Source organism: Capra hircus, chromosome 8 (genome assembly GCF_001704415.2).
Source record: "Capra hircus breed San Clemente chromosome 8, ASM170441v1, whole genome shotgun sequence".
NCBI classification, from domain to species: Eukaryota; Metazoa; Chordata; class Mammalia; order Artiodactyla; family Bovidae; genus Capra; species Capra hircus.
The window spans coordinates 27,016,611-27,031,004 of NC_030815.1; the positions used below are offsets into that span (position 1 = coordinate 27,016,611).

Sequence of the window (14,394 nt, forward strand, 5' to 3'; positions counted from 1 at the left end):
AAATAAGAATTACCTTCTGTCTAAAACATTTTTTTAGAAAAACAGTTGTGAAAGCATGAACAATTTTAAAGAATGAAAAATGGTAAGTCTGTTTTGATACCCAAAATATCCTGCTGTGTAGAAAGATATTCAAAACATTGAAACTGCCATAATTTTTAACCGAATATACTTCTCACCTACCAGAAATATCTAAATCTAATTGAAGGATGTATCCATGACTCATTTCTTAGTTTCTTTCCTTTCTAATCTTTACAGCTTTTCCCTCAGATATCTTACCCACTCTCCTGGCTACTGGTCTCCCCTCTGTCTAAAAGACTACCCAATCCATAACCTGGCCCTAACTCTCTTTCAACTACCAATCCCATGTTTTCAGTTTTCTATAAAAATACCTCCATTTTAATTATCTACTGCCATCTCAAACCAACATGCTAAAACTGCTATCCATGCCCTAATACTGACTCTTTGCCAAACTTATTCAACTTTTGTCACCACTTATTTTTTCAACTAATATTTGAATCTATTCTTCCTAAGTTTCCTTGCACTGTTTAATTTAGGATTTCCATTTTATTTAAATATTATCAAATTCACATTTGATATGTAGTTATATCTTTATTTTGTATAGCAAGAACTATAATATTTTGATACTTTTTATTAGAGTATAGTTGATTTACAATGTATTCTTAGCTTCTGCTGTACAGTAAAGTGAAGATTAGAGATACCAAGGGAACATTTCATGCACAGATGGGCTCAATAAAGGACAGAAATGGTATGGACCTAACAGAAGCAGAAGATACTAAGAAGAGGTGGCAAGAATACACAGAAGAACTGTACAAAAAAGAACTTCACGACCAAGATAATCACGATGGTGTGATCACTCACCTCGAGCCAGACATCCTGGAATGTGAAGTCAAGTGGGCTTTGGAAAGTATCACTACGAACAAAGCTAGTGGAGGTGATGGAATTCCAGTTGAGCTATTTCAAATCCTGAAAAGATGATGCTGTGAAAGTGCTACACTCAATATGCCAGCAAATTTGGAAAACTCAGCAGTGGGCACAGGACTGGAAAAGGTCAGTTTTCATTTCAATCCCAAAGAAAGGCAATGCCAAAGAATGCTCACACTACTGCACAACTGCACAAATCTCACAGGCTAGTAAAGTAATGCTCAAAATTCTCCAAGCCAGGCTTCAGCAATACGTGAACCGTGAACTTCCTGATGTTCAAGCTGGTTTTAGAACAGGCAGACGAACCAGAGATCAAATTGCCAACATTCGCTGAATCATCGAAAAAAGCAAGAGAGTTCCAGAAAAATATCTATTTCTGCTTTATTGACTACGCCAAAGCCTTTAACTGTGTGGATCACAAGAAACTGTGGAAAATTCTGAAAGAGATGGGAATATAAGACTACCTAACCTGCCTCTTGAGAAACCTATATGCAGGTCAGGAAGCAACAGTTAGAACTGGACATGGAACAACAGACTGGTTCCAAATAGGAAAAGGAGTACATCAAGGCTGTATATTGTCACCCTGCTTCTTTAACTTATATGCAGAGTACATCATGAGAAACGCTGGGCTGGAAGAAGCACAGGCTAGAATCAAGATTGCCGGGAGAAATATCAATCACCTCAGATATGCAGATAACACCACCCTTATGGCAGAAAGTGAAGAGGAACTATAAAGCCTCTTGATGAAAGTGAAAGAGGAGAGTGAAAAAGTTGGCTTAAAGCTCAACATTCAGAAAACTAAGATCATGGCATCTGGTCCCATCACTTCATGGCAAATAGATGGGGAAACATTGGAAACAGTGGCTGGCTTTATTTTGGGGGGCTCCAAAATCACTGCAGATGGTGATTGCAGCCATGAAATTAAAAGATGCTTACTCCTTGGAATGAAAGTTATGACATACCTAGATAGCATATTCAAAAGCAGAGACACTACTTTGCCAACAAAGGTCCATCTAGTGAAGGCTATGGTTTTTCCAGTATGTATGGATGTGAGAGTTGGACTGTGAAGAAAGCTGAGTGCCGAAGAATTAATGCTTTTGAAAGGTGGTGTTGGAGAAGACTCTTTAGAGTCCCTTGGACTGCAAAGAGATCCAACCAGTCCATTCTGAAGATCAGTCCTGGGTGTTCATTGGAAGGACTGATGCTAAAAAGCTGAAATGCCAATACTTTGGCCACCTCATGCGAAGAGTTGACTCATTGGAAAAGACTCTGACGCTGGGAAGGATTCAGGGCAGGACGAGAAGGGGATGACAGAGGATGAGATGACTGGATGGCATCACCAATTCGATGGACGTGGGTTTGGGTGAACTCTGGGAGTTGGTGATGGACAGGGAGGCCTGGCATGTTGCGATTCATGGGGTCGCAAAGAGCTGGACACGACTGAGCAACTTAACTGAACTGAACTGATACTGGGTTATGCAGTAAAATGTAGTTTTCTCAGTGTAGGGATCATATTAATGAAACGTTGTTCCTGATTTATACTTAGAGGTAACATTACTTGTCCATAGGCCAACTGAACTTCTAGAGTTCTCATAGCTCCACATCTGCACCAGTAAGACATTCAGGCTTGGTAACGTTTTACAAATTAAGTATAAATGGCACCTCAACATAGTTTTAATTTGTATTGCCTATTTTAATTATTAGGGCATATCAAAATGTGTTTGACAGCAATCAAACAGCAGAAAAATAAATGCACAAACATCTACAGTTCATAACCTATTTTTCTATTCTCATCTAAGTCTCAGCCTCTTTCAAGGTTCAATTTTCACCTCCTCCATGAAGCCTTTCTAACTATCACAGTAATTTCAGCTATTTCAAAGTTTCTGTATTGCCTACATTATTCATTTGGCACATATTACCTAGAGCTGCTAATTATCTATATACTCATACTATCTCCCAAACTAAATTATAGTAAATGTTTATGACTGAGATTCACACTGATAAATTCAATCGTATGAACACTAAGACACTGAAATATCTACAGGCCTATCCTTTGAAAGGAGAGTTAACAAAAATTAAGCATCCTCATCTATCCTTGAGATTATTTAGACTTTAGAAAGGTGAGGTACTAGACCAAATGATTTAAGGTTTAGAAGAATTTGCCCATTAATGTGAGCTAAACCTAACAGGAATAAACAATATGCTGCTGCTGCTGCTGCTGCTAAGTTGCTTCAGTCAATCCACCTCTGTGCAACTCCATAGACAGCAGCCCACCAGGCTCCTCTGTCCCTGGAATTCTCCAGGCAAAAATACTAGAGTGCGTTGCCACTTCCTTCTCCAATGCGTGAAAGTGAAGTCGCTCGGTCATGTCCAACTCTTCGTGACCCCATGGACTGTAGCCTACCAGGCTCCTCCATTCATGGGATTTTCCAGGCAAGAGTACTGGTGTGGGTTGCCATTTCCTTCTCTGAATAAACAACATAAATGACAGCAATGACAAGTCCTTCCATGAAAGTTATTTAATAATCAAAAAGTTGGCATTTGAGTGAATTTAGTAATCAACAGGACATATATAGACTTAATCTTTAAATAAAAACACATAATACAGTAGGAACTTAGTGGACCAAAACCATCATATTTTGAGGGCTTCTCTGGTGGCTCAGATGGTAAAGAAGCTGCCTGAGCCAGGAGACCCAGGTTCATATTTTGATAATTAGTTTGATAAATTATTTTATATATCATCAATCATTAAAGTGATAAGTTAAACACAGATGTATTCCGAATGGAAGAGAATTGATAAACTCTCAAAGATCTGTTAAATTTTACTCAAAATATTTTCCTAATAAAATGTACCCTCAGTGATCTAGTTTTTGTAATGGAAGTGACAGTCACTTAGTCATGTCCGACTCTTTGTAACCCCATGGACTATGTAGTCCATGGAATTCTCCAGGTGAGAACACAGAAGTGGATAGCCGTTCCCTCTCCAGGGGATATTCCCAACACAGGGATCAAACCCAGGTCTCCCACATTGCATGCAAATTCTACAACAGCTAAGCCACCAGGGAAGCCCAAGAATACTAGAGTAGGTAGCCTATACCTTCTCTAGCAGATCTTCCCAACCCAGGAAGCGAACCAAGGTCTCCTGCATTGTAAGCAGATTCTTTACCAGCTGAACTACCACGGAAGCCTTAGCACAAGTATATATAGTTACAATTCATTGTTTTTCTTTTCCGTTTTAGAGAACTATAGTTGATTTATAATAAATTCTATAAGTTTTAGATATATAACATGATTTCACAATTTTGAAGGTTATGTTCCATTTATAGTTATTTGAAATGCTATATTCCCTCTGCTATATAATATATCCTTATAGCTTATTTACTTTATACATAGTAATTTGTACCTTTTAATCCCCTTCTCCTATCTTGTCCCTTCCCACTTTGCTCTCCCCACTGGTAACTACTAGTTTGTTCTCCATATTTGTGAGTCTGCTTCTTTTTTGTTATAGTCACTAGTTTGTTTTATTGTTCAGATTCCACATATGAGTGACACTGTACAGTATTTATCTTTCTCTGACTTATTTCACTAAACATTAATAACCCTCCAAGTCCTAAATTTAGCTTCATGAAACCTTTTCAACAAATTTTTCTGGATAGAATAAAGTACATTCTTAATGGTCTGGCTTGAGTTAATATTAAAATAGCAAATTGAACTCAGAGGAACCATAAAGCATAAAGGGTGACAAGAGAAAGTATGGCTGGAACAAATTATTTATTATGGATAAGCCATGAAATGAATAATTCAAATCATGGTCAAAAGAAGTCTATACAGTAAGAAGAGAATGATAGTGGGTATGAACTAGGAAAAAAGTGGGGTGTGATGGCAGTGGTTCAAAAGACCTAAAACTCTATAAAACAATACTTGAGCATAGTTAATATATTACTTATATGACCTACTTAAAAATGTACATAAAGAGTTTAATGAAAAACAGAGAAATAATGGTATCAGTACAACTAAAACAAAGGTAAACGGATAAAAGGGAAGGGGTGAGAGAATTAAATGTAATTGAGAACTGAAACTTATTTCTGAGCTTCCTAGCAGGAAAGAAAAAAGGGAAATTCAATGTTTTAAAATCATCTCATTAAATACAGCAAGTTATTAGCAGACTCGAGTTATCTAATGCAATGCTTGAAGGAAAATTTATTGCAAGATTTACTTTATAACTAGCAGTGACAAAGCTAAAGCACAGTCTCACCAAAAGAAGTTACATGGCATTTTTCTACACTATTATCAATAAAGCACATAACAGAATTAGATTGTTCTATGAAAGTTTTTCAGCAACTAGCTAAAAAATTATGTGTATAACTTTCTAGTAGTTTGACTAGATATGTGGTTAAGGAATAAGCATTCTTGTTACTCTATTCCATAGACTACAAGTTTGGAAAAGTAAGAACTATTTAACATTACTTGATGGAACAATAAACACATGATGAAGGAACTTCTGGCTTCCAGCACTGGATGCAGTAAGTTGGAGGTTGTCTCTCCTATTCATACAACATGAAAAAAGTTGAACAAACTGAAAATCAGTAACTCTTCTTAGAATCATCAGAGAACTGAGGTCATAGGGCAAATTGCTGTTCCCCAAACTAGAGAGACAGGCAGATGCAGAGAATCACAATTTACCAGAGCAAAATCCCTGAAGCAAGAAAACTCCAGAAACCAGTACCAAGAGTAGGAACCCAAATCTGCAATTAACGAATCATTGGAGGATAAGTGTGGATGTGCATGAGAGTTAAAAATGTCCTGGAGGGCCTGGTCGTAGAGGGGTTCCTATACTTTCATGAGTTTTACATACAGAACACTATTAGGTTGTCACAGTGAGGATCAGAGAGAAATATCTTCCTGCTCTCTGCAGGAGGAGAGGGAACATAGACATTTAAAAATAGGACCTAAGTACATAATTCTTAACAAGGCCTACCCTCAAGAGAAAATTATTTTACTAGAGTCTGCTGGGATTTTACCAGAGACTAACCAACCCGAATGAAGTTAAATACCCAACTCCAATACCCTCAAGCCTTCCAATCTTTCCTAAAGGGGGACAAAAAAAACTGAGACACACTTATGAAGGTCAGACTTAGGGGCACAAGATCACAAAAAGACTGAGAACTAAACATAAAACTACGGAGTACTTTCACTCCCTGAGACATCTCACAAACTACATCAATAGGCTTCTGTGTAATAACAAGGGAATGCAACGGAAAGAACTGGTTGTTTCAAACGATATTTAAGAAGTTTCTCAAGACACTCCAAAAAAAGACACCAAAGCAAAGTTGAGCCTGTGCTCAAAGAACAGTAAACACCGCCTAAACCCTAGGCCTATTTCTCTCAGTATATTTTACTCATTTGGTTAATTTTGCGTCAACTTGGCTAAAACACTGTACCCACGATATATAGTCCTTAAGCAAACACCAATCTAGATATTGCTGTGAAAGTGTTTTTGCCATAGATGTGATTAACATTTAAATCAGTAGACTTGAGTAAAAGAGATAACCCCTCCATAATGTGAGTAAGTCTCATCTGGTCAATTGAAGACCTTAAGAAAGAGGACTATTCATCTGAGAAAGAAGGAATTTTGCCACCAGCATACTTCTGGACTCAGATGCTGTATCAACTCTTCCCTGGGTCTCCAGTTTGCTGTGCAGAATTCAGATTTGCCAACCCACAGCTACATGCATCAATGCATGCTGAGTCGCTCAGTCATGTCCAACTCTTTGTGATCCCATGGATTGCAGCCTGGCAGGCTCTTCTGTCCATGGGATTTTCCAAGCAAGAATACTAGAGCAGGTTACCATTTCCTACTCCAGGGGATCTTCCTGACCCCAGGGATTAAACTTGCATCACTTGTCTTCTGCCTTGGAAGGCAGATTCTTTACCACCGAGCCACCTGGGAAGCTACAACTACATGAGACAATGCCTCAAAATCAATTTCACTGTCTTTGTCTCATGTCTTTGACTATCTATCTACAGACACATAATTAGTTCTGTTTCTCTGTGGAACCCTGACTAACAAAGACTTTGATCCTATTTAGAACTTCAGTCCTAAACTGCAACGTCTTTGATTCTGAACTTCAATAAGCCTGGAAGCAGATTCTTCCCAAATTAAATCTCCAGATGAAAACATAAATTAATCAAACCTCAATTACAATCTTATATAATAAGGAGCAGAGGAAGCACCTAATCTACGCCTGACTGCTGACCCACAGCACCTTAAAAAATATGTGTATTCTTTGCAACTTAATAAATATGTGTATTCTTTTAAGGTTTTAATTTGCTAAACAGCAAGAGGAAAACTAACATACCACAAGGCATTTTCCTATAGAATTTATACTAGAAAGTAATAAAGAAAATGGATGTAAACTATAAACACTGGAAATCTTGACAGTATTAAAAATATAACCAAATAATGCTAATAACAGGAAATTAAGTCCTCCAATTACTCTCTGTAAGTTCACTTTAAAATGCAGGAAAAAGGATCAATAAGTAAAAATATACTAATTTTCTCAAGTTTTTTAAAGTGTGCAGCTGATACTATCTAAATTTTTCAGAATATTCTAGAATAAAGGTATACAGTATTAAGACAGAAAAATATCACATAATATTTATATGAAGGAACCAAAAGAAATGACAAAATGAACTTATTTACAGCACAGAAACTGACTCACAGACATAGGAAACAAACTTATTGTTACTAAAGAGAAAATGGAGGGAGGGATAAATTAGGAGATTTGGATTAACAGATATACACCACTATATATGAAGTAGATAAACAATAAAGACCTATAGGATAGCACAGGAAACTGCATTCAATGTCTTATAATAACCTATAATGGAAAAGAATCTGAAAAAGAATACATATACATACATGCATACAAACCTGTGTATAACAATCACTTTGCTGTACACCTGAAGCTAATACAACATTTAAATCAACTAAACTTCAATCTAAAAAACTATAGTGTTAAATATTATATACAAAATAATAAATATAATCACTAAAAGAACTGATGCAGTTCTCCTAAACCTTCCAAATTATCAGCATTAGAGTGCATGCACATACACAAAGACACACACACAAATGAAGTGAAAACAACTGGCAAATGCTAAAAAAAAAAAAAAAAAAATTAAAACAGAAAGCATAAGATTAACCAGAGAATAAAGATCAAATAAGTATATTAGATCTTAAGCAAATGGAATAAGCTTACCTTTAAAAAGGTAAATACATATATAATTGAGTCAAAACACAAAATCCACCAAGTAGCACAAATAAGAGAGTCATCTAAATATGCAATATTAAAGGATAAACAAATATATAACAAATTAATTGAAAGAATGCTAGAGGAAAGATAATAGGTTAAGAAAAAACTAAGATATAATCTGAATGCCTGAAAAGACAAAAAGGTTAGAATAAATGTATTAAATCTGGTTATCTTCTGGAACTCATGGCTTCCTCTTTCAACCAGATCTGTTAACACAATTAAGTTTTCTTGTATTGTGTATTTTAATTTTCTTCTCCATTACTTTCAAATATTTTGGCTAACACTTTTTAAAATGCAAAAATATCCTTCTTTGCACTGTTAAATTTCCTAATTTGTTTAATTATTTTGTTAGAATTCAGTGATTTCTTAAAATATCACATACCATTCTATGTGTTACTTTCTAAAATCACTAAAAAATTCATGATTGCTAAATTAAATATTTTTTCAGAAACCTCATATTTTGGTTTTTTTTTGTAACTATGTACAGCATTAACCACCTTTTGCTTTGAAATTCTTTTTCACATCATGAGATACAATATTATACTTCTCTCTTTCTACTTCTCTGAACAATTTTTTTCATCTCTTTTATTAAAATGTGCTTTTCCTCTCATCCATTAATACTATCAGCAAATATCTAGTTCTCAGAATGCTGTTTAAAGTCTTCTCCTTAACTATAACATTAAATACTTTTATATCAAGGAGATAACTCCTTCCCAAGGATTGAATTCATGCTTTTAATAGTTTACTTAAAAATCTCTAAACGGTATTCCTACCAATAGCTAAAATTTTAATTGTCTAAAAGAAGCTCAAAAGTTATCATCATAGTAACTTGTACCTCTTTATAATAACCTTCTTCCTGATAGCAATGCCACTGCTCTCCTGGATTCTCCAGACTGAAAACCTAAGAGTCACTTTCAAATTACTATCAAGTCCTTATAGTTCTAATTTATATATCTTTAATTCATGCAAAACTAATAGTTCAGGTTCATGTCATTACTCTTAGACTATGAAATAACCTCCTTACAGACCATTCTACTTTCTGCTTTCCTTTTTCTAATTCTATACTAGATTATTAGTTTTATTTTCACAGATTGCAGCTTAATTAACTTAAGTTAATGAAATGCCTAGATAAATTCCTTTGCCCTCTAAGTAAAATCCACACTTTTTCATTCTAGCAATTAAGGCCTTTCTTTAATACATGTTCAATATAACATTAGTCTTTTCTCAGCCTACACCCCTACATATTATCGATGAAACAAACTATAAACTTCAGTATCATCCAAAGATATGCTACACTCCTACCTTCTTGAATTTTGCCTGGTGTTTGACATGGGCAAATCCTCCTAAAATCTCTACCTATTAAAATTGTTTGAGTATCTTAAGACTTTGCCACATAATTTAATCTCTCCTTCTTTTAAATCTTAATAGCATTCTGCTTGTGATTCTCTCATGGCACTTATATTGGTTTCATTTAATGTAAGTCACATATTCAAAAATATTTAAAGAACATCTATTATAAATCAGGCAATATGGTAAATATTACATGTTGGGTATAAATGGTCTCCATGCTCATAGAACCTGTAATTTAATGTAGGAGCATATGGTTACTTGCACTTCACTTTTATCCCCACCCAAATGCTCACAGAGACTTAGAAATCCTTTATTAAAGGCAGGAATTTTAATTCTAAATTTTCCAGAGTACCATCACATGATAATATCCACATTTAATACAGCAATTTGTTGAACTGAACTGAAAATATAACCCATAAATCATTTTTAAGATATAAACACACTATTGCACAAAACTATACATGCTTTAGGCTGAGGAATTAAAGACTCTAAATGACAAATTAAGTGCCCCCCAAAAAATAAATAATTTCTTTCATGGCATTTAATATTTTATGAGGTAAATCATTCTACTCAAAATGTAAATAATGAAATAATATCTATCCAAGGAAAAGGAAGCAGAAAAGATAAGAATTTAGCAAAGAAAAAGGAAAAATATATTGTTATTTAAGAAAGTCAACACTTCAGAAACGGTATGAACCTAACAGAACAGAAGATATTGAGAAGAGGTGGCAAGAATACACATAAGAACTATACAAAAAAGATCTTCATGATCCAGATAACAACGAGGATGTGATAACTCACCTAGAGCCAAACATCCTGGGATGCGAAGTCAAGTGGGCCTAGGAAGCATCACTACGAACACAGCAGTGGAGGTGATGGAATTCCAGTTGAGCTGTTTCAAATCCTAAAAGGTGATGCTGTAAAAGTGCTATACTCAATATGCCAGCAAATTTGGAAAACTTAGCAGTGGCCACAGGACTGGAAACGGTCAGTTTTCATTCCAATCCCAAAGAAGGGCAATGCCAAAGAATGTTCTAACTACCGCACAATTGTACTCATCTCACATGCTAGTGAAGTAATGCTCAAAATTCTCCAAGCCAGGCTTCAATAGTATGTGAACCATGAACTTCCAGATGTTCAATCTGGATTTAGAAAAGGTAGAGGAACCAGAGATCAAATGGCCAACATCCTTTGGATCATTGAAAAAGCAAGACAGTACCAGAAAAACATCTACTTCTGCTTTACTGACTATGCCAAAGGCTTTGACTGTGTGGATCACAATACACTGTGGAAAATTCTTAAAGAGATGGGAATACCAGAGCACCTGACCTGCCTCCTGAGAAATCTGTATGCAGGTCAAAAAGCAACAGTCAGAACTGGACACGGAACAACAGACTGGTTCCACATCGAGAAAGGAGTACGACAAGGCTGTATATTGTCATCATACTTATTTAACCTATATGCAGAATACATCATGCAAAATGTGAGGCTGGATGAAGCACAGCTGGAATCAAGATTGTCAGGAGAAATATCAATAACCTCAAATATGAAGATGACATCACCCTTACAACAGAAAGCAAAGAACTAAAGAGCCTCTTGATGAAAGTGAAGAGGAGAGTGAAAAAGTTGGTTTAAATCTCAACATCCTCGAATAGCCAAAGCAATCTTGAGAAAGAAGAATGGAACTGGAGGAATCAACTTGCCTGACTTCAGGCTCTACTACAAAGCCACAGTCATCAAAACAGTATGGTACTGGCACAAAGACAGAAATATAGATCAATGGAACAAAATAGAAAGCCCAGAGATAAATCCACACACATATGGACACCTTATCTTTGACAAAGGAGGCAAGAATATACAATGGAGTAAAGACAATCTCTTTAACAAGTGGTGCTGGGAAAACTGCTCAACCACTTGTAAAAGAATGAAACTAGATCACTTTCTAACACTGCACACAAAAATAAACTCAAAATGGATTAAAGATCTAAATGTAAGACCAGAAACTATAAAACTCCTCGAGGAGAACATAGGCAAAACACTCTCTGACATAAACCACAGCAGGATCTTCTATGATCCACCTCCCAGAATTCTGGAAATAAAAGCAAAAACAAACAAATGGGATCTAATTAAAATTAAAAGCTTCTGCACAACAAAGGAAAATATAAGCAAGGTGAAAAGACAGCCTTCTGAATGGGAGAAAATAACAGCAAATGAAACAACTGACAAACAACTAATCTCAAAAATATACAAGCAACTTATACAACTCAATTCCAGAAAAATAAACGACCCAATCAAAAAATGGGCCAAAGAACTAAATAGACATTTCTCCAAAGAAGACATACGGATGGCTAACAAACACATGAGAAGATGCTCAACATCACTTATTATTAGAGAAATGCAAATCAAAACCACAATGAGGTACCACTTCACACCAGTCAGAATGGCTGCGATCCAAAAATCTGCAAGCAATAAATGCTGGAGAGGGTGTGGAGAAAAGGGAACCCTCCTACACTGTTGGTGGGAATGCAAACTAGTACAACCACTATGGAGAACAGTGTGGAGATTCCTTAAAAAATTGCAAATAGAACTGCCATATGACCCAGCAATCCCACTGCTGGGCATACACACCGAGGAAACCAGAATTGAAAGAAACACATGTACCCCAATGTTCATCACAGCACTGTTTATAACCAATCTTAGATGAAAATTATCCTGACTATTTCATTGGGTAGGAAGGAAAATAGAGTCAGAACTTGGAAAAGCAGAGTTACCAGAAAGAATTTTCATTTAACCCAGAAAATAAAGATAATTTATCCTATAATGGGCAATTGGGTATAAAATGAATTTAAATATATCATGATATAGACAATTCTTAAAATAAATTTATTTCACCTTTATTTTTAAGATGTTACTACCTCCAAAATGATTCTTGGGAGGAATCAATGACCATGTAGATTTTTGCAGTGGTAATATACTGAAGATATAATTACCTATAATTTTAAATATACAGTTACATATAATTGTATTAACTATAATTATAGGATTGCATAATTTGAAAGTGCAAGTTCAAAACATCAAATAGAATCATCCTAGTTATTGTTAATCTTTTGTACAAATTAAAGCATTAAAAAATTTGTAGGATTCAGAAGCAAATGATAATTGTTAAAAATAAAAAGCAATTTCAACAAAAAGTGAGTGACAGATAGTTATTACTATAAAATTAAAACACCATCTTAAGAGTTTTAATGTATAAATAACATAGTCTAAAACCCAAAAACACAGAGAAGAATAACAGGCTAAAGTAGTAACTTGACTATAGTAATAGAACCACATAATGACCCAGATATTCTTGTGACCATTATTGCAAAAAAACTTAAAATGTTTGTAAAGACCTACCATATGAAACAAATATCATAAATTTAGTATTTTCTGTTATAACACCAACCTGTTCCAATTCTTGTATTTTAGCATCCTTGACTTGCAGAATTTCTAAAACTTTTCTGTCTTTAGCTTCAGATTTCCGTTTTTCTCTAGAAATAAAAAATATCTATATTGAAAATTTATTAGTCATTATTTTTGAAAGTTTATTAGACATTATTGGTAGCCAATTCTTTTAAATTCCACATCCTAATAATGAGTTTCACATTAAACTATAGAAAAGTAAATTATCCGATGTTAACAGCCCTTTCTGATTTAATCAGAAACCATATGGCAAGTGACAACAATTTATAACTGCTGCCAACTAAGACAACTTCATACAAAAAAAGTTTCTAATTTATATGCATTATAAAACATACTTAAAACACATTTAATCTTGACTGCAACAGTCACTATACCATAAATTTAAAATAATTACTGAATATATTAATATGTTCATGTTAATATACTTTATATTGCAATTTAAATATTAGCTAATATTAATATAATAAAATATATATCATAATATAATATTAATAATTAAGAATACAATACTTACCATTTTTTAAGTAAAAGAATTAAAAGAGAGAAAGCTTGAGTTTAGTAACAATCAACATTAAATAATTAAGAGAGAAATTTATTGGATGCTCATCATATTTTTTAAATTTTAAAAATAGGGAAAATAGAAATCTGTACCTAAATCACTCATGAATCACAAAGTGTACAGGTGGGAAGAAATTAAGAACCCTCACCTGAGAATAAAAATGAGATGAAGCAAAGGGCTTTAGAAGGAAAAAATGGGTATGAGAATTAAGAGACATATATGACATAAAGCATACCATTGCTGGTGACCAAGATGGCAGAGTAGGAAGACCCTAAACTCACCTCTTTCCATGGACAACACAAAAATTACAAATAGTTATGAAACAGCTATTTATGGTTAAAAAAAAACACCCTGAAAATTAGCAGAAAAGATACACTACAAATAAAGATATGAAGAAATCACACTATCATGGTTAGGAGGAGTGGAGATGCAATATAGTCAGTATCCCCACCCCCAGATCAGTGGCCCCTAAATGGGAGGATAATCACAAATATAGAGATCTTCTCCAAGGAGCAAGTCAAGCTCTCCAGCCAGGATATTCCACACCAAGTAAATCAGACTACAGAACAATAGGTTTTGAAAACTAGTAGTGTACATGTTCCTTCCCAGGTTGCTAAGTGGTAAAGAATCTGCCCAATGTAGGAGAGAGAGGAGACATGGGTTTGATCCTTGGGTCAGGAAGACCCCCTGGAGGAGGAAATGGCAACTCATTCCAGTATTCTTACCTGGGGAACCCAGTAGGCAGAGGAGCCCAGTGAGTGACAG

General features: G+C 35.0%; 1 protein-coding gene across 2 annotated transcripts in view; it reads right to left on the minus strand.

The window, feature by feature from the left end:
- Positions 1-14,394, minus strand: part of CNTLN (centlein) — a 355,730-nt gene that overhangs the window by 245,962 nt on the left and 95,374 nt on the right. For both annotated transcript variants that reach the window (XM_018051925.1, XM_018051924.1), the window contains exon 3: positions 13,054-13,138. In XM_018051925.1, coding sequence (XP_017907414.1) covers positions 13,054-13,138 — 85 coding nt within the window. The remainder of the gene's footprint in view (positions 1-13,053; positions 13,139-14,394) is intronic.